Source organism: Orbicella faveolata, unplaced genomic scaffold (assembly GCF_042242905.1).
Source record: "Orbicella faveolata isolate gen_17 unplaced genomic scaffold, um_ofav_v1 contig_12, whole genome shotgun sequence".
Classification (NCBI taxonomy): Eukaryota; Metazoa; Cnidaria; class Anthozoa; order Scleractinia; family Merulinidae; genus Orbicella; species Orbicella faveolata.
In genome coordinates, this window is record NW_028301539.1 from 18,029,044 (window position 1) to 18,053,740 (window position 24,697).

A 24,697-nucleotide genomic window follows, 5' to 3' on the forward strand; every position below is an offset into this window, starting at 1 on the left:
AAAGTAAATCAATATACATTCACTAAATAAATCGGATACACGCAGGTTTCTAAAATAGCTCCTGACAGCCCCACCCACCCCCGCAAGAAACGTACTCAGCATGCAAGCGACGATGAATTCCGTTTGTCCACCGACCAATCACAAGCAGAACTCATGATCGGTAATTATGCATTCTTGTCATCGTTGTCGGTGGTTGTGGGATATATTCGTCCGGTCGATGGAGTCCGTTTGAAGTCAAACAGTCTCGCTCGTGTGTAAATGCGTATTTGTTACTCAAATCGAATTAAATTACTCTTCCAGCAGTCCAAGCGTCTTCCTAGGATGTGATAGAAGCCTCGTAACAATTAAGCAACATGGAAGTGATTCGAACGAAGCAAGAAGAACGGGAATATTTGCGAAAACTGATTGCCTTATGGAACGCGAGTCGTTTGGACATCTTTGAAATAAGCGAGCCCAATGAAGTAGGTTTTGACGCACACGGGTGTTTAACACTATAATGTTGACTGTTCGTAATATAATTTTCCCTCTTCTCGAAGATACCATGTTAGTGCACACCGGGTTTGCACTGATACAACTTACAATGTTCATTTCACAGGACTTAGAGTACCGCGGTGTGATGCGGTTTTTCTTCCAAGATGCTGGAGCAAAAATGGCCACAAAGTGTGTCCGCGTTACTAGCGTGGAAACAGCGGAGGATGTTACGAGAACCTTGGTGGAAAAATTTCGTCCGGATATGAAGATGCTTTCAAATCCGAATTACTCTCTTTATGAAGTCCATCCGAACGGAGGTAAGAAACCTCATAGATGTGAGCCAAGTGAGTTAGGTTTGCGTGTGGTGGGCTTGTAAATTTCACGTCTGGTTTCCCGCTACGATGGGTTTTCGGTGGCAAATTATTACAGTTAAACAGCACAGTCTGTATATTTATCGGTTAGGTTTTCGATTTTGGAAAATTGCTTTGTCTTTAGGCCGGCTGCTATTGTATTTCCGACGCTGTAATTCACACTATCTGCCTTACTAACGTATTAACTTTTCTAGCACGATCGAAGGAAGTTGTAGTGTTGTTTATTGATGCAATCGACCAAGCTTAAACGCAGCTTGACCGGAGTGAACAACAAAACCACAAAACGCCCAGTTTTACATTTCGTGTAACTTGTAGCTACTGCGTCAAGTGGTACGAGCAAGGATTTCTTTCGCTAGATGTCCGTCTATTTCCTTTCTCACACTCCGAGAATAAGCTTCCTTTTAGAATGAAAAATTAATTAAAATAGCCTCGAGCATATTCATTAGGTTGCAAGTTCGATTCCTAAAAAAGCTTTCTTAGGTAACTTGGTAACTTTGCTTTGAATTTATAATATTTTTACTTACAGCACGATCGGCTGATTCTCCATAAATATCTTGGTATTTGTTGCTTGTGTCATATTTCCTGATTGGGAATTTGTGGCATTCTTTATCGGAAAGCGAACGAGTTCGATCTAAGCTAGGTGTAATTAGAGGAAGTTTTTGCAGTTAATGTTGAATTAAATGTTGTCTTTGCGCTAACAGTTAGATAAAGATTGAAATAGTGATGATAATGTGGCAATATCTTTTGCTGCTAGGCTTTGCTTCTCTCCATGTTGTAAATATTAGTAATATTGGCCAGAACAGGAATAGCAGCTTACCATAAATACTATATTTAATCTTCCTATGGTAAACAACTGCGTGTTGTCTCATCTTGCTTTGGCTAGACATTGTCCTCCAAGACATTGCCACAGCCCCTGTCTACCTCCAAATAGATTAGGATATAAACTTTTAAGTGCTCAGGCAAAAGTATACATACATCTGTACATTGCAGGCTAACATACAGAAACAAGATAGAGCAGACAAGTTGTCTGAAACAAGAGTGTCTTTCGCCAAGTAGATAAACCATGTTGTTACATTAGTTTGTTTTGATGTGTATCCATTTCAGATTAAAACTTGACTGCTGTATATTTTCTTATTAGCCGAAGACAATATCAGCATTTCTTGGCTGCTAATGAAACTTTAAAGATATAATAAGGAGAAATGAGGGTTACCCTATAATTACATGTTATGATTCTATAGCAATGTAAGCGACACTTTACAGAATTGACTTGTCTTTAAAATAACCTGTTTACACAATATTCAGAATATTCAAAACAAATATTGCAACATGAAAGTTATGCTCAATAATACTAGGATTGTTCATAAGCTCGATTTAAAAACCCATTACACAGAATGGTAACAGTTGAACCACATGAGAGAATGGCGCAGTAGTTTTCCTTTGAATGGTCATGTCTAAGGAATATTCATTGGCTAGTACAAGTTAGGACCAATACATGTAAACTACTACTTGAAAGTAATCCTTGCCATACAGACACCTCTATATTCACTTTGTCCTAGGAAAACTAGAGTTTTAATAATTTCTACCTCAGTCTATAATACAGTTAGCTACGTGATATGGACACTCAGTTCAGCTCCTTCAGTCTCCTGGGTGAAGAGGTTGAACTTTACTGCTTAGTAGCTAATTCATTTAAATGTACACTAGTTTGGATTTCATCCATACTAATTTGTTGACTCTAGATTTGACAGTCTCTCATGATCAGCCGGTGAACAGTGTCCTTTATTTATTGTTGTAGGAAAGCCAGAACAAGGAAGAGTATTTTGACTTTCTCTTATGTTGTGGAGGACTCTGCGCATAGGGTAAACTTCAAATATAATTGCTTTTCTTCTTTATCTGCAGAGTCCAGAAAACTTGGAAAAGACGACAGGCCTTTAGCTGTCCAACTGGCATGGCAGCAAGATGACAGAGAAGGACGATTTTTGCTCAAGAGTGATCAAGAAGCCCTGGTAGCTACTAATGTGTTTGCTACTGACAATGAAAATGATCCTGGCCAGAGTTTCAAGAGGAAATTGTCAAAGAGAGAGAAAAAAGAACTTAAAAAGAAAAGAGAAGAAGAGGCCAAGAAAGCTAAGCTACGTGGACCTTCCTCTCCCACTAAGTCCAGTGATGACTCTGCTATTGCACAAATACTTTATGATGAATTACCAGAAACCAGCTTCACAAGAAGCATCTCTAACCCTGAAATTGTCATGAAAATGCGTCGTCAACGAAAACTTGAACGTAAGCTACAAGAATTTCAAAATAGTGAGGGAGGGTCAGACAGTGGAGGAACATTGAAAATCTTTGCTGAAACTTTGAAGCCGGAGATCCCATACAAGACTCTTCTTGTTTCAATGCGTGATCCAACCACACATGTTGTGAAAGAAGCATTGGAAAAATACCAAATGGAAAAAGAAAATCCTGAGGATTACTGTCTTGTGATGGTAAACATACCTCCTGGAGGACAAAATGGAGGAGCTACACTTGGAAAAGAAAGGGTTGTTCATGATGAGGACAATCCGCTGGCTATTGCTGCCCATTGGCCTAAACAGGAAGGGCATGTTGTTTTCCATCTGCGCCGCAGAGCAAACTTGCCACAGCACAGAAGACAAAAGAGACGGTCAAAGTCACCATCTAGAGTACCTACGGAAAGCATCTCAGATAAAGCAATAGGCGAAAGACTCGCAAATTCATTTCCAGAGCATTTGTTGCCTTACTTGAGGGAGATGTCATCTGATGGCCGTGAGTTGGATTACAAGCCAAATATTCACCGACTTCCCATGGAAATAACAGAGGTTGGTAGTGATAAGTCAATGTCCTCTTCGAATAGTTATCTGGAGTTATTTGCACCCCATATCCTGCCTCGTCATTGTGTGATAACCAACATGGATGGTATTGTCTCTGTTGAGCGGACTAGTAGTGATGCAGAAATATATGTAGATGGTAGGAGGATCTACGAGTCAACCAGGCTAAACCATGGTAGTGTGATCAAGTTTGGCAAGCTTCACACTTTCAAGTTCTGTGACCCAGCTTATGAAGAAAAAGTCAAGCAGAGTTCACCAGCTCCTGACACCGCTAGTGTGAGTAGTGGGCACAGTATGAGTGATACCGACTCTCAGAAGAGGTCTTCCAGATATAGGTAATGCATTACTAGTAATGTTGTGTTTTCTAGTATATTCTCTCTAACTAGCCTGCAAACAGGCTCCTGGTGAGCCCGAACGAAGCGAGGGAGCCTGTAGACATTCTATTGAGCCGCCGTTCTATGATACCAGCTCCTGGTATCATGATATGATTGGTTAAACAGTGTTTCAGCCAGAAAATTTTACTTGAGGGCCAAAGTGGCCCCTGAAGATATTTTTTTAGGGGCCAATTTTTGAGTTATTTTTTTGTAAAAAAAATACCTCTTAGTCGGCGCGTCGGGTATGTTATGGACGGGTCAATGGGTGAGTGAGTGAGTGAGTGAGTGAGTGAGTGAGTGAGTGAGTGAGAGATGTATGTATGTCACACCAATCAGATTGGATCTACTATAAACAGCCAATCAAATTTCTTGTTGTAAAGGTAAATGGTATGCGTGAAGATTTGATCCCGATAGAGTTCAGAACGACCATATTTATTCTTCCATAAAAGAGGAGGAAGTATTCATATACTGGGTTTACTTCGACATTTTCTGTTGGTTAGGCCGAGGATTTTAGTTAAATGAACGAGATGAGCCTTGAGGTTTGGAACAGTTCGTGAGTTAGTAGTATGCAAATGCAACGAGATATTTTTATTTTTAGTTACAAAGGTAATTTGATACTTTTGTTTTTCACAAGGAATAAATTCAATTAGAGGTCACGAATCGTCGCGTCTAGTTCTTATGACATGTTTTAGAGGGGACGAAACTTTAGATTTGAAACAGTTCTCACGTTTACAATATTAAGTGCGGGTAGCAATTGCTTTGTTCTTGTTGCATGCAAATATAACGAGACATTTTTGTTTTTTAGTTACAAAGTGTAATTTGACACTCTTGTTTTACACAAGGGAGTAAATTCAATTAGAGCTGACGAATCGTCACCACTCTTTCCCACGAGATGTTTGCTATCTTTAGTAACAAATGGTAACTTAACACTTTTGTTTTTTATATGGGAGTAAATTCAGTTAGAGCTCACAAGTTATCGGCTATTGTTTCCAGGATATTAAAAAAAAAAGAAGGTTTCGTTTCTGGACGGTTTTTACGTCTCTGCAGTAGCAGTTTAATAGTTTTATTTGATGACATTCATTTCAGTCCGATATTTTTAAAGGTAAAAAGTATGAAAACTGTTCAAATGTTCTTTGAAGACTGCGTGGCACCAAGTTAAAGTGCATTTAATTAAATCAGACTTTCAACGTGTCAGAGGTTTTTTTTCTCTTTCTTTCTAGTTTCGGTGAAGTTGTGTTGTGTTGTGTTGTGCTGTGTAAAAAGGTAAACTTACGACTTGTATAAAATGCGAAAAAGTCTCTAAATTAACTTGAGTATTTTTGAGCAAAAATTTCTCTTGGGGTTTGGAAGGGTTATGTGATCGGTGAGCGAGGGAGTTATGCATGTGCGCGTGTCACACCAATCACAGTGCGGGTTGTATCAAAGAGCGAATCAAATTGCCTGTTAGAAAATAAGATGGTATCTACATTAATCTGGAAACGTGTCAGATTGCTGTAGTTTGTTCAGTCAAACATTTTATGGCTTACTATTTAGCTATCTTACCATGACCGATGTAACATCGCAACCAAAAAAACTTGTCAAATTAACCAAATCATTACTGTACCATGAATGTTTCTATCTCCAAAGCTTCACAGAAAAAAATAACTCTTGCACGCCTTGCGTGCCTATGTTTTAGGAACGGGTCCACTAAATTGAAAGCTACAGAAAGAAAAAATGCATCGGGGTACCAAGGAAAATAAAGCAGTTTATTAGGATCTATGATAAAATTTAATAGTAAGTGCTTTTTGAAGGATTTCTACTCAATAAAGTTTCTTTTGAATCAGATGCTAGTATGAAGGATCTGTGCATTACAAGAGAACAATTCTTAGGCATACATGATGTAGTCAATGATCAAGGGTTTGCAAATATGCATTATAGGGCGATTTCAAACACGGTCAGCCATTTGAAAGTTTTCCGATATGAGAGAATCAATACAGCAAAGCAAAAGGATGGATTGACTTCTTTTCTTATGTTGAATGTTTTAGAAGCAAATATCTTTCAATATGATTTTTCTAGAAGGACATAATGTGTGACAAAATAACCGTTATTGATCGTCAACACAGAGAAATGTAGTCACCATTATGCCGTAATATGGCGACTAAACCAGAATTTTTGGTCGCCAAGGATGAACTGCTTGTTGCATTGGCAATCATATTGATCACAATATCGAGCCCTGGGATGGCTTTTAAAATATAATGTCTGTGTTAAGCTTGCAGTCTTGTAAAGGGAAAGGGCCAAATTGGCCCTTTTTTCGTTTTTCTGGGGGCCATCTCTGATTGTAACGCAGGATTCCCGCAATGGCGCGCTCTGGCAGAAACACTGGTTAAATAATAATAATAATAATAATAATAATAATAATAATAATAATAATAATAATAATAATAATGGCATTTTGGGCAGTATATCCACAGGGTGGCTCTTCGCCTGCCCGATGCTAACTAAATTTACAATTGTAAAAAGGTTAAAAGATATCTAAGAATTTATATCTATATGTAAACGAGATAAAATTGTGTTTTAAGATATGCTAAAATAAATAAATGAATAAATAAATAATTAAAATTATGCCAGGTGTTCTAAAGCTCTCTTAAAAATAATGTTTTTGGTGTCTTTACAAAATTTAATATAGTCTTGGCAGCACCTCACATTGCTGGGCAACGTGTTAAATAAACTTGCAGTCTGGTCCTGTAGAGTATTATTAATTAAAGATCTCTCTAACTGAATGCTGTTACTAGATCTTAAGCATCTTTCGTGTTGAAATACATTAAGTTTCAGATAACTTGGCCAATATGGGTTGTGAAGGGCTTTGTGAGTAAATCGCTGATTGTTGACATCTTTGAGATAAATATTTGACAGATCTTTGTAAAATTATACAACTCTAACAGTTCGTTACAATAGTGCATTTGCCGTTCTCTTTAAAGCCTCAGTCTCTAGTCTTCTCGTTATTTCACAAGTGATTCTGAAGGGTGCTTTATGCTCTGTTATGAGCAGGAATTTTAAGTAGAAGCTAGTGGAGTGGAGCTGTTTGCTGGTGCTAAGGCAATTTTTTTGTTTTTGAGGTCAAAGGCATGGTTTCTGGACTTTCCGCTGTTATCTGCTTGTCGCTTGGCAGAGTTTGACACCTCTGTCATGTGCTTATAATTTCTTTAGGCTCATTTCAGTATTTCAAAATATGTTTTAAGATCTCTAAGTACTGGCTCTGGAGGGACAAAGTTCAGTTTGAAATATTCTGTGAATATGTTGCTTACTTGCATTCTATGTTATTAGAACTGTTTGCAATTACCGAAAATATAGCTTCTTGACAGGTCTAATTACCTCATTGACTGAGTTGTTACAGGCTAATCACCAAGGGCAGATAGGCACATCAAACACAGAGTCTACAGGCACCCCTGTCCCCGCCCTGATCGCTTTTCTCTCTGAAATCTTCTGTTTCTCGCTCGCCGAATTTTTTTTCTGTCCTCGTCTGGAGTCTGTTCGCAGGCTACTCTCTAACTAACTAACAACATCAAGGTTTATTTGAACTGTAAAATCAACTTAAAAATACATGCAGTGTCTATACAGTTGAACCTGTATATAGCTGCACTGTATTGAGCAGCCACCCTCTATTAAGCGGCCTGTTTTCAAAGTCCAAATTTCTTGCTCATACAAACGCTGTATTTGTTACCTGTATTACACGGCCACCTCTATTAAGCTGCCATGGCCTGTAGCAATCCTATGTTAGTCTTTCTTCGTTATTTTTACCTCTATTAAGCAGCCACCCTGAATGTAACAACTATGAAATGATGGAATGAGATGTTTTGTTGTGAACTGTAAGTCATAGAATTACAGTACTGCATACCGTAGAAGAGTAGAGGACAATTTATTGCACAGTACTTTTGCACAAAGTTACATATATTAAACCATTAAGTCACAAGTTGGCACTGAAATTTGTTGAAAGTATTGATCCCTTCAAGGAGGGTTGATTGTCTTCTTGTTTCCTTGCATGAAGTGTTTTTGTATGATACACCATTAAAATTAACATTAGTCCACACCCAGAGTGTTTTTTAGTGATCCTGTATTGAGCAGCCAGCTCCTCAAGTCCAGTGGGTGGTCGTTATATATAGGTTCAGCTGTATATGCATGCATGTATGTTAGGTTAACTTTAACTTGAGCCAATGCTGGCAACAGCATTTTGGGACCATCCTGCTTCTTCTTGTCTAATACAGAACTTTTCATTCCAGCTGTGTGTGAAAATACAATTGCTTCAAGCTTTGATTCTGTTTGTAGCTTGCCTTTTACTCTCTCGCCTCCCTCCCTACTTACTGGTTTTTGTGTGGCTTACACAAAGTGTTTAGCTACATTATGCCACGATCTGATTTATTTATCTGTTTATTTGTCTACGAGAGTTGAGCGCCTGTCACGTGGTCTAGTGTCTACGGCGCACTAGTAGTCAGCCATTTCGGTTGTAAGTGTGGGCTCAAGTTGCAATTCCCAATTACCTGTACGAGACATGCCCACAGGAAATCATGGTAGTTGTATTCATCAAGACAAATATCTAGTCCAACATGATGATTACAACTACCTTGAGGGACGTCTTATAGAGGGAATTGGGAATTGAGTATCCTGGAAGCAAAATCATTTGTCTTCAAGTTTAACTTTGGCACTCTGTTTTGTTGTCCAGGCCTGAGCCAGCAGGGAGAAATAGAGAGTATGAACAGCAGAACAGTGTGGAGATGACCAACAATCACGATCACTCTGGCATGTATGAGACAACCTTTGGTGTTGATGGTGAAATTGAGACCTACACAAATGAAAAACCAGTGAGTAAATACAAGTTGAAAATTGATTCTGATTTACCAGTTCAGGGTGCATTTAAGAAAGTTGTGTGTGACAGCCTAGGGCTTGCAGATTTTGCAGTTGAGTTAATGGATTCTGTCTTTAAAGTGTCTATATGGCCAACAGGGCTTTTTGCTGTTTTGGTATCTCTATAATGTGTAAAAAGGTATTCTAAGGATCAAAATCGGATTCCAACATTTTAGTGCCCGAAGATCTAACTTTAAAGTTCCCGCTTCAGCCATGCCCAATGAAGTTGACCGTGAGTCAGTGCAAAAAGAGAGTCTAGGTTTCTGAATGGGTCGTGACGTCAAGTCAGGAATTACCAAATCCTGCTAGTTCAGGTAACTGTTGTTTCAGTAGTGGTTAAGAGTTTTCTTCGACAAAAAGCAAACAAACCAAAGTTGGTGAAACAATGTGGTGGTCAATCAAGCAAAATAGAAACATGAAGCTTTGAGATGTTCCTGAAGTGATGTCATTCCTCACCAATCTTTCATTACGCGGTCAACTTCATTGGGTGTAGTTGAAGCAGGAAATTTAAAGTTTGATTTCGTGACAAAAAAGCACCAGAATTATTTATTTTTGGTTTGAATACATTTTTAGATGTTATAGAGATACCAAAACCACAAAAACCCTGTTGGCCGCATAGACCTGGATGGGCTAGTCGAGTTTTTTTGGAGGAAAGTACAAATAAAGACGAATTGTTGGTAGGAGATGAAATTATCGTATTAGTTTGAATGTTCATGCTAGTAAGGGGTTTTATAGGGGATACTGAGAATAAGTTTCAGGCTTGTACATCATGATTACACCTTGTCTATACCAGCTCAAAATGTTTTCTTTGCCTCGTTTGTTTATTCTTTGATTGATTTGGACTTGTTCTATTACAGACACAAGTGCGACACGACCAACCCCCTCAGATTATTCATACCTCAGCTGACGACACACTAGATGACGAAATGGGTGACAAGCTTCCAGCATGGTTGGAGTTTCGAGAATCAGGAGAAGATGCTTTCTTTGCTGCAGTTAGCAGCGAGGTCAATGGTGATAGAGTTCACTTTAAACTGGCCCCGACTTATACTCTTTACATGTGCTGTCGCTATCGTACTTCCCCAGCATATCGAGAAGAACTATCTAAACTTCAGCGTGGTGAGCGCTTGGCCATCACTGTCCAGAAAATTGCCAACATGGTTCGCTCTACGGTTGAGGTACGTATCTTTTTTTACTTTAGATCTCTCACTAACATATTGAATTTACCAAGATGATGTTTTAGGAAACTGTCTTGCTTTATGTCCTTCTGTTCTTCTATCCTCCAGCATTACAGAGAAAATCACTTTTTCAAAATTGAAAAAAGAACCTTAGTGGGGTCAACTCCCCCTCCCCTGTACACCTGAGTTAATGAATTGATTTAAATCACTGCTAGGATTGAAGGCATGAATTGACTTGACTAGGAGAATCTCTTAACTTATGTGACGTTAAATCTTTCCCAACAGGAAAAAAGTCAGCTTCCAGGTAGTTTGGCCTTCTGGATGGCAAACTCATCAGAACTCTTGCATTTCCTGAAGCAAGATGTTGACATATCACCTTACTTGAAAGACAGCCACCAAGTGTTGGCACAGTCAGTCCAGATGGCATTTAGACACCTTGTTCAGTGTGTGGAACAGGAGCTGCGGCAATCAATGTCAGCATTCCTTGATATCACAGAAGATGCTGACATGGAAGATGGTGATTTAGACCCCATGATGGATCCTGATGCTCCTGATAATATCACAGGAGAGCGTAGTTTTAGATATGGACCATCAGGAAGGCCTATTGGTGGAGACAGCTGGCTTGGTAAGTGGGGATAACTCTACTGGGTTGGAACTCTCAGTGCTCTTGAGTACAACAAACTCCCACAGCACTTCGCGGTAGTATGTAGCGATAATCCATCTTCTTGTTTTGCTCACTGCGGTAGGTCAAAGGTGTACTGAACAACACATTGTTTTTATGTTATGGAACTGGTCTCACTTTTGATGATTGCATCATCTGCAGAATTGAATCAGCCCATGAATTAACTGTTCAAAAAATGCTTGTACTTTTCAGGTGGCCGGCGACGTCATGGCAATGAAAAACCCACTGTGTCTGATATCCTGTACACTCTGACTTCTGCCATGTCTTTGTTACGCCGTTGCAGAGTGAATGCAGCTCTAACCATTCAAGTGTTTTCACAGCTCTTCCACTATATCAACATGTGGATATTCAACAAGCTGGTTCTTCAGCCTCAGTATGGCCTGTGTACCAGAGAGTGGGGTCACAGGCTGAGGAGGAGACTGGGGAGGGTGGAAACCTGGGCCAAGAAGCAGGGCCTGGAACTCGCTGCTGACTGTCACTTGTGTCGTGTAGTGCAGGTGGGTTGTTAAAACTCAAGTGGTCATTTCCAGGTCTTTTTCTTTGGAGTGGGACCTTTTCCCATTTTTTTGGATGTCTTTAGAGGTCTTCGGAATGTCTTTGGAAATCTTCGAACTTATTTGGATATGGTTGGGTTGAAAATCTGTCTTAAACGTGGAAAAAGTTGGCAAATTTATCTTCATTCACAGTAGAATTGTAATTAAGAATCATGCATTTTGGCAACCCAGTGCTGAATTTCATTGGAAGAGAACACAGTAAAATGAAAAGCTGTGATGAGCTTCTTTCCAGGTGGGACTTCATACAGGCAAATCTAACAACTGGACAAGGAAAATCCTGTTTAGTTTGTAATTCTGATTCCAGTCAGTTCTTGTAATGTTCAACTATAGGTACCTTCCATCAATTTTAGCTACATTTGACTCATAAGGGGTCATTGATTAGTGGCTAAACACCACAATTTTGAGGAACTGAAAAACAGTTTGTCATTTATTTTTCGTGGAGGATCTTTTGAAAGAAGTAACTGGTTAAAGTTTTGCATATTTTGTTTCAATTCGAACCATTAAACTTGCATTGAACATGAATGCTGTGTAAGCTATGGCTTTAACTGTAAACTTGTGTTTTCTCTTTGTTTCATATTAGGCGACCCATCTACTTCAGTCTCCCAAGAATTCTCACAGCGACATTGATTCCATTTCATCTGTATGTTACAAGTTAAACTCGGTGCAGTTACGTGCTCTACTTGAAAACTACAGACCAGCCCCTGATGAACTCGGTATTCCGAGGTTTGTATCATGTAACAAGTCCTTTTCTCGTCAATACCTACTTGTTATAAATGTTGTATGCTTTGTGATGCCTGGTATAACGCATTCACTAATCGAAGGATTAGTTTTTGCAAATTTGGCTGTCGCCCAGAAAGAAATATATGTTATTGGCCGGCTGGGAGGTCCGTATAGGGAAAAACTGTGACCGAGGTCTTGAAAATGCTGCCCTCGGCCTGCCCGAGGTCACAGTTTTTCACTATAGGGACCGACCCTAAGCCGGATATTAACATATATAAACGTTAATAGTTATATTTGTCGCGAAAACATTGTTTCTCGAAATATTTTTCGAATGCGCAACTGAGTTGGAAGCAAAAATTGCCTTTTGCTTCTGGCAAACTCTTGTAGGCCAAAAAACCTTTCTGAAATCAGGAACTAGACTGACCAGGTTTTGCTTCTCGGAAGCAAAATTTGCTTCCCCCAACAAATGTTGCGCGCTTGCAAATGGACCCTTTACCAATTACGGAACCAATCAGTAGCGTAATGGCTTTTGTTAATTTTACTACAAAACCAGTGGACAATTAACGCCCCGGCGGAGTGTGAAGTTTAGTAATACTCGAAATTATAGGCAATTTCGTTGCATTTCTAGAAAACAAATGACTTGCAAAGTTAACAAGTAAAAACGTCTATTAATTTATTTGACTCTTAAAATCATTGCGGCACAAATGTTTCACTGTTGGGATGAGCCAATTTTCAAGGAACTGTCTCCTCTATAATGCTTGCCCCTGCCAGACCGCGCGGCCAATTTGCATAATATGAAGAACTATCATGGCGGCTATTGAGCATAACGCCATTTAAATGCAAAATAACGTAAAATAAACTGTTTAATTTCTTTTATCTGATTTTTATGTAAGTACAGTGTTGTAGCGAAAGCATATCTATATTAATATATGAATAACACGTTTTTTAAAATAACTTTGGCCTATTTCCAGCTCCAATATTATTGATACTTCGTCGCAGAAGTTTCCATTTTTTTTTTCAAGACAGGCTCTTAAGAGAAAAACTCATTTTGCAGCTTTGAACCAGATTTCATCTTCGGGGAAATGAATTATCTTACACGGGTGTTACTCAAATGGGAAATAATCAACTTGTGTTACGTCTTCGGGAACTGAGCAGTGAGAATGACTAAGGAATTACCGAGGAGTTAATTTTTTTGTTGCTATTACACATATCACTAAACGATAAGCCTTCATTTACAGGGATTTGATTGATAATGTTGTGGCCGTCGCTGAAAACACAGCAGATGAGCTCATTCGTAACCAAGGCCAAGAGGTAACACTTGAAGAGGACCCTCAGCTTCAGCTCCCATTTTTGCTCCCTGAGGACAGGTACTCTAGTGAAGTGATTCGAGGTGTCCCTCCTGGTTTGAAGGAGTTTTTGAACCCCCTTGCGGAAATTGGTAAGTTCTATTAACTATTTACGTGTTCATGTATCGTTTAACGTCCATACGGCCAGATAAATTCAGGTAACTTTATTATACTTTTCTTATCTGCTGTTTTCTATGAACGAGCCGTTATATATTTAAAAGTGATTTGGTACGATTTGGATGGACTAGAATATATCTTGTAGTCTTTAAAGATTTTTTTTTGAGGGAATTTGACGAGTCTTTCAGGGTCCCAAATATAAGTAGAGACGATATTTTTTCAACTAATTGTCGTCTTATATATCCTCTTTTAAGTGGGCATCAGTCAGTCAACGGGACAAAATACAAGCCACCATTTCTTGCTTTAAGTCAGCGATAGCATTTTGTTGATCTGTGTTGTGGCGGGAAGTAGAACAAGGAACTAAACTGGAGATACTTGCGTTTCAGGTCTGTGCAGACTGACTATTCAGTCATCTTCATCGGGGTTATGGACGGTTTATCATACCAAACACAGGGACAATGGTAAGAAAATGTTTACTCAAAACACAAGTAGGGTTAGGACATTGTTAAGTATTTTTCAGTTATACATATATTTAACATTCCTTCTTCATTGTCTTAGGTGGTGATACGCCCTCAAGACCTCCTCAGGTAAATACGAGCGGTTATGAACTGCCTCTACGGCAATTTCCGTGAGATTTCTGTGGACTTCCTCATGCGGTTGGTAATTAAATTCCGCCTTCATCTTACTTCCTTTTGCAAATTCTTTGAATTTTTTTCCTTAGACTCCTGAAATCATGGACGTTTCCTTCTACAAAGGTCAGGGAGGCATGGGTCTGAGCATTGTAGCCGCAAAGGTACGTTTTTTGTTGGGTTTATTTTGACAGCATCAGGTAAAATTTCGCGCGCCTGTTCGTACAAATGACGCGCGTGTAATACCCGATACTTAATCAATCATGCGTGACGATCCTTTCAAGTGCGTTTTTCTCGCGCGAGAATCGTAAGGTGCTTTTCTTTTACTAACCGCAAGAACTGTAAAGCGATTGACTTTTAATTCACTTATGTTCTTTAGGGTGCTGGACAAGATAAGCTTGGGATTTACATCAAACAAGTTGTGAAAGATGGGCCTGCTGCCAAGGTTAGCGAATTGCTATTAGTACCGGAAAATGATAGATCATGTTATTTTATTTAAACTCAGGCTAAATGTAGAAATGCATCATTTTTCAAATTCTATGGGTAGTCACATAACTCTCTCCCCGAGGAGACATTGCGTGATGGTCAGAATAACGCCCTCAAGGGAGGGTAGATTTAAGACAACACATAAACCTTGCCATGAAATTACGTTCTTCTATTTCCCTGTTTAGGATGGGCGTTTACGAGCAGGAGATCAGCTTTTAGCCGTGAATGGTGAAAGCTTAGTTGGCGTTCCACAGGAACGGTTAGTATCTATGTATTCCAGTTTTTTTTGGTTCAGTCGGTTGAGTCACGCTCATAGGCGCTGCTTCATAAGGAGACTCGCCTCGCATTTGCGTTTCAACACATCTTACTAGAAAAATAGAGTAACACCCCCTGAATGTCATGTATCGCAATGGTTTTCAAGATTAGAATCGTGATATGAGGACGATATGGTCGGAATTTCGACTCACCTTGGTTTACCCATCAACAGGGCACGTTATTTCTGATCAAAACATCCCTGCAAGGCAACTGAAGAGGAGAGAAAATGATCAACAAGAGAGAGTAATTGAAATTGCCCAAGTAATCTTATAGGGGGCGTATAGAGACCACCAACGAGAACATGTATATTAATGTCTTTTTACATTGTTCATAGGGCGGCGGAGCTCATGGTCAAATCAGGACCTAATGTTACTTTGCGGATTTCCAAGCAGAGTGCTATTTATCACGGTCTTGCCACCCTGCTAAGTCAGCCGTCGCCAATGGTTACCAAAGGTAGAATAATTCAAGGTTTTCTAGCCTTCTGCCGGGTTGTTCAGAGCCCGATTAAGCTAACCCAGCATAAGCGAGAATTTTGACTTCAGTTTTTTAACCTTTTGTTCGTCTTTCAGTTTTTAGTCTAAATAATATCAAACTACACAGAACTTGAGCAATGAAAAACACTTTTCTACAACTTGAGAAAAATTGATACTTCGTTTCATGCGTGCGATTACCAATAATGGCACATGTCTGGTAGGTCAAACAGTTATTTGCATACTGATGACGAGGATAACCCTGCGGTGTCTGTGATTGGCTGTTCATTGTGGGTGAAATTTACAACAAATCAGAGACTACACAAAGGACCATATTGTTACGTGATCGGTATGGAATGTTTCGGGTACTTTCTCTAGGACCATTTTGAACCTTAAACTTATGTTTCACATATGCCACTTCTCTGATTATGAAATGAAACTATTTCTCACATAGAGCCCCAACAGAGCCTTGTAGCAGTGGATAATGAAGAAATGCTTCAAGCATCGCCAACGATCTCGGAGCAACAGATGCAGCGGTCTCCCGGGCGATGGTTACAGCAAGACCGTGATCAGTCATACAGGAGGAGTGATGAGAACCGAGACCGGCGCTACCATGAGCAGTGGCAGGTGGACGAGGATAGGAGGAGAAGGGATGGAGATGAGGAGAGAAGACGACTGGAAGAACAAAGGAGATACGCTGAGGAACAGCGGAGGGTAGAGGAAGAACGCATGCGTACGGAGAGGGAGAGACGGTATAGAGAAGAAGAAGAAAGAAGACTGGAGGAGGAGCGCAGGCAGGCTGAAGAACAGAAGCGACTTGAGGAGGAGAGGCAACGTCAGGAGGAGAGACGTCTTGAGGAACAACGAAGACGTGCCGAAGAACAGCGAAGATTAGAGGACGAACGAAGACGCGCCGAAGAACAACGAAGATTGGAGGAGGAACGACGACGCGCCGAAGAACAGAAGAAATTAGAAGAAGAACGTCGGCGAGAGGAGGAAAGGAGACTCGAAGAGCAGCGTTTGTACGCTGAGGAACAAAGGAGAATCGAAGAGGCTCGTCTTCGAGAAGAAAGACGGCTAGTCGAGGAGCAGCGAAGATTAGACGAGGAGCGTCGACGAGAAGAAGAACGAAGGATAGACGAACAGCGACGATTTGCCGAAGAGAGGCGTCGGCAGGAGGTAGAACGAAAACGAGCTGAAGACGCGCTGAAAATGATCGGAGAACAGCAGCGCCGGCAGAAAAAGCCAATAGAAGGATCACGTGCCTCGCCCCAGACTGTTCAGGTTGAACCCGTCCGGTCTCCTTACAGAGTTCGCTTCGAGCCTGAAGAGGCTGAGAAAGAGCGACAGAGGTCACCGCTGACCGTGAAAGTAGAGGAACCCGAGATAGTGGCTCGTGAGAACCCAAATCGGGCATACTCCTCACCTACATCCCCTGGCGCAACATCACCCAGCAGAGGATCCCCTAGGGAGGTGTGTGGAATAATAACTAATTTTAATAGAACATTTATGTGATAATTTAAACCAGCTCAGTCACGGTATTTTAAGTTATTTTGGCCACGGGCAAAATTACTTCAAACTGAAAGAAACCTGAAATAAACCAAAAAGAAACAAGGATTCAGGCTATAGTTTCAAGATGCGCTAACTGTGATATAGCTCCTTAAGATGGAGAGGTCTATCGTTATTTATTCTCAAAAGCAGACAATATTGTTTCCTGTAGTTCTCTATTCCTTTTGCTTACCAACATTGTTCCTATAGTAGTCAGGGAGAGGCCCCCTCTCCCCGAACACCTCTGAAAGCAACACACTCCCCTGCAACAAACGCCAACCGAAAGTGGATACTAAGAGGAGATGGGACATCCACTACAGGATTTTTTTACTTCATCAGAAACTCAGTGGTGACGGTGTATTTATTGTTGTTGTTGGAATTGTGTAGCTACTTCCTCGCGAGTTTCTTGGCTATCATCCTTTCTTTGGTCGCAGCTAGCAGACAGCTTTGTCGTGTTGTTGTTGTTGTTTTTTTTTGATCTGCAGTTTTGTAGCTAGGCTCGAACTCTGAACAGCGGCTGGTAATGGAGCCTATTTTGTGGATTTATTTCCTAAACTTCCTTTGTGCTAACGATACGTTTTATTGCTTGTTTTGTTAGGACAAGTCCTCGGAAGAGCCTCCGTCCAGTCCAATTCGCATCGACAGCCGTAACTCGCGCTACGGCCGGTACATTATGGTCAAACAATCCGGTGCACAAGCTGCAAGACCAGGAGAGAATGAACAAGAACGAAAAACACGCGAACAGCCGGATAATTGGAAACCACACGAAAAGGAAGAGTTTTCTCGCTGGCAGCGGGAAGAGGCGAAAGTTGCAGAGGAAAGAGAAAGCACGTTGGAACGTCGTGAACAGGAGGAAAGAGCGTGGCGTTACCATTTAGAAAGACAGAAGAGAGAACAAGAAGAGCGCCCGGAACGGGACAGATCTGAGCGTGACAAACAAGAGCGGGATCGCCAGCGTGCGGAACGTGACAGGCAAGAACGAGAACTTCTGGAACGTGAACGTCGGGAAAGAAGCAGACAAGAACTTGAGCGCATTGAACGCGAACGCGCCGAACGTGAACGCGCAGAACGTGAACGCGCAGAACGTGAACGCGCAGAACGTGAACGCGCGGAACGTGAACACGCAGAACGTGAACGTGCAGAACGTGAACGTGCGGATCGTGAACGGGAAGAGCGTGAGCGCGCTGAAGAGGAGCGTATTATGAACCAGATGCAAAAGGAGGAGTTAGACGAACAGCGGGAGAGAGAAGATCAGTTGAAACAACTCGAGGAAGAACAAATGCAACTCAGGAACATGGAACAGGCGCGACTTTCAAAGCTGCCCAGCGTCAAGGGCAGCAAAGAGTATTTAGACACGATTGAGTCGTTGACCGCTGATGAAGTCGAACGAGAATTTCAGAGGCGTGTTGAAGAAGAAAGAAAAAGGAAGGAAGCTGGTGATGATGGGGAGGTAATTTTCATTACACATCTCTTTTTCTTTGTCTTAATAGTTAGAGGAATAAGTGCACAGATCATTGGGTGCAGGTATTTAGAAACTACGTTTTCAAATTAGAGGTTTTTGGTTAACAGACTAGCCCTCTTCAAACTGTCTTTCACATCTGGTAAAACTCCTTTACCCGTGAAACTTGGAGGGCCGGTGATGTTCCATACTTATCCAATCACAAGTGACCTATGAGTGTCGAGTGGTTTTATCAATCGTGTTTTGATTGGCTCTGACTGTTTGACGTCGAAGCTCTTTCGTCATACGAACATTTTCGGTGTTGTTTTATCTTCTTTGTCATTTACCGTACGACCTGTTATTAATAATGACCAGCGTGTGAGCTATGGACGTCTACCGAACTTTTCAACGTTAATTCTAAACGCAAGGTTTGTCTCGAGGTACGTTGTCCCGGACTAATCAAAATGTTTCTCATATTTCTAACTCATTTAGCATCCAGTTCCCCCGAGTTTACAGTAGAGTAACAGCCGCCAGACTAACCGAATAGTATGAGCAAGATCATAACTTTGATTTGAGTTTTTTGTTTTTATGAATAGCTCTTGTCGTTGTTTGGTCAAAATCTTTCTCGTCATTTATTTCCATACGTTCATGTGGTTATAAGTTACCGATAGCGGTGTTTGTCGTAACCTGTGTCGACAGCGATTTAGTACAACATTTTTCGCACGTTTACACTGGCATATTTTATGTTAGGCAATGCTTGCCTTAACGCTAAAATCATACCTTTATTTAATTTTATAAAACAACGAAATATCATTAGGAGGTTATAGCCGAGGATCTATCACTTCGAAGATAAGCTGATTTAAATGTGATTCCAGAATTTCGAATACAGTTTACTTGGCATGTATCTAACCCAGTACCGACGAGAACAAAACTGTTTTTTTTTTCTTTATTTCCGAACCTCTTTGATTTCAAACTGTTAGTTTTTTTGTTTTGTTTAATTCCATACATTTCATTTTAACTGGTAAGCCATTTACATGATGCAATTTGAAGTTTCATAATCGTATTAAAAATCATTTTCCAATTTTGGTTTCCAAGAACATTTGACGGACGTTTTCAAAAATCATCTACTCGACTGTTGTGTACAGTGTAATGGGTTCTCGTTCTGGGTTTGAAAACATCTTCCATGTATGTTCAACGAATGATTAGTAAGGCGGTGTGGCTTTCGCAAGACAGTTGTCCTGTTTTCGTTTATGGCTTTAGCTTTTTAGTGATTGTAGTTTCTGTTCAGTTAATTAGTTTTGAAGAAAAGTGACGGCATTTGGAATTTATTTTGATGCAAAATAGTTCTATTAAACCATATTCCCCATGGATCTAAAGGCACGCGGCAAATGAAATGCGGGATTACAAAAGTAATGCGCAAGCATAAAATAGTTAATATCGATTGTTAGCCAATTCTGATTTCTTAAAATTCTGAATCTGCTCCGAGGCTTTAGGGATCGAAACAAAAGAAACTATTTATTCTGCCAAATCATTACATCCGGGTTACCATGAGTTGGGCACGTACCGCTGGGAGTCAGTGGTCTTATCGATCTCCGTAAAGAGGCGCAAAATAGAGCTCGTTTGCCAGTTCACACATACGCGAAATGAGTTATTTTTCTTGCATATGGCAGAAGAAAAAGTGACAAACGTCAAATTTGAAATTAACCAGCAGCCCATTGGTCATGGCCTCCTGACGTTATAGAGAGCGTACAGAACATTATTGACCTTTCAACACTCTGCGTACTTTGTTGCTTGCAGGTCATACAGGAACGCACTGCTGGGGGACTGGTGTCGGTAACACGTGTGAAGTACTACGCGCCAGGTAAGGAGGAGAGAATGGAGCGAGGAAGGAAGATCGACTTGATACTTCAGGAAAACACACGACGAGAAAAGGAAAGGAAAGAGGCCGAGAAAAGACGACAGCAGAAAGAAGAGGAGGAGGAGAAGCTTCGAAGGTGACTTAGTAAATTCTCTGTACTAATCATGATGCTTATTCTGATTAATTGCTGGTACATTACGAACATGTTACTTTTAAATCGACGATTTTATTTCTTCCCCTCACCTCTCTGTTTGACGCTGTATTGTTATTGTAATGAGATTTTGTATGTTGATCATTTTTGGCTATTGTGAGCAAAATGTACAACGAGATTAGCGGTTACAAGATTAGTGATAGACGTTTGCGTGAAATTGAAATTTCCTTAAATCGAAGGAAGCTTAAAAAGTAATAGTTTATTTGGCTGTGGTTAACAGCAAGTTCGAAATCGTAGTTTTACACTGTGGCTTTGTTACCCCTGGAGCAAGCGAAAGATGGGTTGTATTTATAATTTTCTTCGTCGTTTTCTCTCAGCGAACGGCAACAGCGCCGGCTTCAGCAGTTTGAATTAGACCGTGAGCAGCAGAAAGACGTTCAGCGACGATTACAGGAACAGCGTGAAAGAGAACAGGAGGAGTGGCTGAAACAGCAGCGAGAGAAGAGAGATCAACAGAGGATTGAACAAGAGAGGCTGCGGCTAGAGAAGAAGATGCAAGAGGAAGAAGAACGCAACAAGAGGCGCCTGGAAGTACTGCAGCGGCGCGATCAGGACGAGCGGCTACGACGACAGAGTCAGCAGCAGAAGGAGGAAGAGGAGAGACTGCGGGCTGAGGAAGAACGTGAGGCGGAGGCAAGGCGTGAGTTCGAGAGGAGGAAGCAGCTTGAGGAGCAGAGGATTGTTAAAGAGAAGGAGCAGCAGGTACGGAAGCAGCAGATGGAAGAACAGATGCTTCAGGAGGGAAGGACGCGGAAGCCGTCTACTGAAGAACACGTCAATGAACTAAAGGATCGCGCCACCGCCGATTATGAAAGGAGGCGGAAATTGATCGACGACGAAATAGCTCGACGGCGCTCGGAACCCGTGTCGGTTCTTCGCCATCCCAGTTCGTCTCGACCCAAGAAACAAGTGTCGTTTTCGAACGTGGCGACAGAGATTCGTGAGCCCGCTTCTCCGACATACGTGGTCGGTACACCGTCGGGTTACACAGCGCGGGTCACCCCTGCCCCCAGTGTCAGATACGTGAACACCCGGGCTCCAAGTGACCCGGTACCAGATGCTACCAGGCCACCTCTCCCTGACGACGACGATGATCTTCCTCCTCCGCCGCCACCACCCCCACCTCCTGACGAGTTGTTAGAGGACGATAACTTTCCACCCCCACCCCCACCAAAATCACCGCAAAGTTTTGAAAGATTGGCTGCTCTAACTGGAGATCGATCATCTTCAAGTGCTGGGTACACATCCCGGGTGACTATTGCAGCACCAGGAACTCGGGGTCAACCGGATTACACCGCATCGTACTCCAGCACGGGAGTTCCTCTTCGCCAGCCGCCAGTGACGTCATCATCCGCCTACCCTAGTTACGCGACGTATCCAAGGCGACCACGGCCTGTGTCTTACCCAGCAGCTCTCGAGTTAAACCAAGCGGGACCTCCCCCTCCTCCTGTGAGGTATGGATCGCAGGAAAATGTTCTTGACGGACCTCCGTCTCGCACCATGCCTCAGTACGCTCCTAAACCCGCGCGATTAGATAACGATGAGTTGAATGGAGCCGAGACGGTCCGCGGACGCCTGGGGCGGATGTCCTTGACAGACGAGGAGAAATCCGAGAGCCAGTTTGTTTCTAGGAAACCAGAAAAGCTGGACTTCAAGGATAAACTTAAAATGTTCAATGAAGAAACACCAAAAGAAAAAGTCAGGACATCAAGATGGCAACAGGAACAATTGGCACAGATGAACGGCGATATAACTTCCCCTTAACGACAAAGTATCCTTGCAGGACATTTGTATGACGTGTAATAACTACATTGATCTCAATGAACGTTTTGAGGGAAATAGAAGTCATAGCAAGTACGCCATAAATTAACCTGGGCGATGTTTTCTAAATTTTGACTTCATTGGAGCTTAGACAGAAGAGCCATCGATATTGCGATAATGCTTAAGTTTACATCATAAAGTGCTCTTGTATACAAATTACCCACGGCAATGGCCCATTTGCGAGCGGGATCTGTATACAAAATTGATTAAACTTGTAGTGTCGAAGTTTACAAATTTGTACTGTAAAATGTTCGTCTATTTACAAATGTGTGTCGGGTTTCTGCAAGAAATCGCTACCGCCTGGCAGGTCTACTCTTGAATATTTCCAGACACTTCTTTCAGTATCGATATTTTTTCTGTGCAAATCCGACTGTTTTAAGAAAACTTTTAAGATGGTTTGTTCTCAAGTTTGAACGCGACCTCGACCACCAGTAATTGGTTAAGTTTTAATTTTTTTTTTAGATATTGTACGTGAAAACCAGTGCTTAAAATGCTTTTTCATATGCCATCCTATATTCTATTACGTTATAAATACACAGAGAAATAAGTATAGATTCATTATTTGCCCATAAGCGCCTGCAAATTTACTATTAGTGTTTTGTTTCGAGAGCAGCCCTTCAGTCACGGTAACAGCAGCGGGGTTATGTCAATGGGCTCATAGATAGTTCTAAGGCCATTTGGTTGTGATTTCCAAAAGCTTTATATTGAAAATGGCTCTGGGAACTTAAAGTTCCTAAAGGAGAAATTTAAAGGGCAGGGTAAATTTATCGTAACTTTACCGTCGTATTTAGCGTCCTTGCAAATTACAAACTTAAGGTAAATGAACTTTTTTTTAGTAAAGTTAGTGCTGTGGTATGATGGTTATCCCGAAGATTCACCGATCTTTCACGACCAAACGACAATTAGCCGATTGGTTACGAAGAAGCGATCGGGTGGCACTGTAGAGATTTGAGGCGGACGAGTTTCACGAAGCACTTAGATTTTGAATAGTATTTTAATTTTTCACAAGTATGTAAATAGAATTCAAGCTACGAGCATTAGTTTAATGTATGTATGTAATATACGTTTGAAAGGAATAGAATTTTCTCTAGAGACGGGAAACGAATATTGTACACGCTTATTTTCACTAGATTGTTAGGACAAGTTTGAGTAATTTTACGATCTTTGATAAATAAAAATGTTAGAACAGTACGAAATAAAGGTATGCCAGAGAAAACGATTTCTATTCTTTTTTTAAATGCGTCACTATTTTGGTACAATATTCGCGTTTCCACAGATGCGGAAATGGCCAGGGAAAAATACCTCAAAGTCAGGGAAAAGTCAGGGAATTTTATTTTGAGTCAAGAAAAACCGATATTTTGAAGGAAGGCCAGGACAATTAAAATCGTAAGACCAACACCGCTGATTTGATACCACTGGCCTCAACGAAATAAAATTTGTTGAAAACTTATATTTATCTAAATTAAAGAAATGGGTGGAAAGCACGGCTGTGAGGTGAGGCTGAAGGCCGCTACTATATCTGACATCGCAGTGAAATTTTGTTTTTATCAGGCAATCAAATTCGGTCGAAATTCATCATCGATACAGACAGAGTCTGCTGAATGGCGTCAAGTTGTTTTTACGCCACGAAACGAAAATGACCTCTTCTCTCCTTGCTTTGGCCTCGAGCATGGAGCAACATTGCCTTGTTCTGCGTAGTTGTCACGGAAGAAAATGAAGGCCCCGAGTTGGCAACTTGTGTTAATCCTTCTTGGGCTATGTGGCGATTTCGAGCGTGAACTTTTCCAAATCGGCTTTCTCGCCAAATACGCTACACAGCCGTTATTTTAGTTTTATTAATGTTAAATTGGAAGATTTCCTCTGCACGCCGACCGAAGGATCTTATCAGCCCTAGCCCGTTCCAGACTCTCGGGGTCCTCACTGACCGAGAGCCTGGAACAGGCCATTTTGTTAGTCCATCGATCGTGACGCGGAGTAAAACGCAGGGGAACGATGTTCGCGAGGGCGAGAGCAAGGAGGGAAAGTCACAATGGACGGACTGACTAAGAGGAGTTGCTCCTAGTCTAGTTGTTGCAGTACATATCAGAAAATAATTTCTCCTGTGAGAGATATCTCGTATTAGGAGCCCGCGTCTCCCACGACCAGCAGTCGGGAGACAAACTGGGTCGATTTAGCTACCAGTAATGTAATGGTTGACAACCCTCCAGGTACGAGATTGATTAAGAGTGAAAAGACTCAATCTTTCCGGGTTTTTCCCCAACTGAATTGAAGAAGACAGAAATACATTTTACCTCTACGTAACAGCACAAAAGACGGTATTTTCCTAAAGAAAAGATGGTAGTGTGGTTTCAATCGGTCTGGGCGTTGTCTAGGTAATACGCTAATTTTATTTG

The 24,697-nt window shown here is 41.2% G+C and overlaps 1 protein-coding gene across 1 annotated transcript; it reads left to right on the plus strand.

The window, feature by feature from the left end:
• The first annotated feature begins 184 nt into the window (after nt 1-184).
• Nucleotides 185-23,520, plus strand: LOC110060853 (uncharacterized). Its single transcript, XM_089282631.1, has 19 exons — nt 185-461; nt 596-788; nt 2,739-4,017; nt 8,753-8,891; nt 9,792-10,109; nt 10,395-10,734; nt 10,984-11,288; nt 11,926-12,068; nt 13,304-13,503; nt 13,915-13,989; nt 14,087-14,115; nt 14,250-14,321; nt 14,537-14,602; nt 14,829-14,902; nt 15,293-15,411; nt 15,883-16,901; nt 17,575-18,426; nt 20,212-20,408; nt 20,801-23,520. Exons 1-19 carry the CDS (start codon nt 354-356, stop codon nt 22,245-22,247), a joined length of 6,975 nt encoding a protein of 2,324 aa, XP_089138757.1. The 5' UTR covers nt 185-353; the 3' UTR covers nt 22,248-23,520.
• Nucleotides 23,521-24,697: the final 1,177 nt, after the last annotated feature.

Excerpts from the sequence above, each read along its gene's own strand:
- LOC110060853 (XM_089282631.1), top strand. The coding sequence starts at position 354 with ATGGAAGTGATTCGAACGAAGCAAGAAGAACGGGAATATTTGCGAAAA. Across the intron at positions 13,990-14,086 it reads TACCAAACACAGGGACAATG|GTGGTGATACGCCCTCAAGA; the intron begins GTAAGAAAATGT and ends TCATTGTCTTAG. Across the intron at positions 14,116-14,249 it reads CGCCCTCAAGACCTCCTCAG|ACTCCTGAAATCATGGACGT; the intron begins GTAAATACGAGC and ends TTTTTTCCTTAG.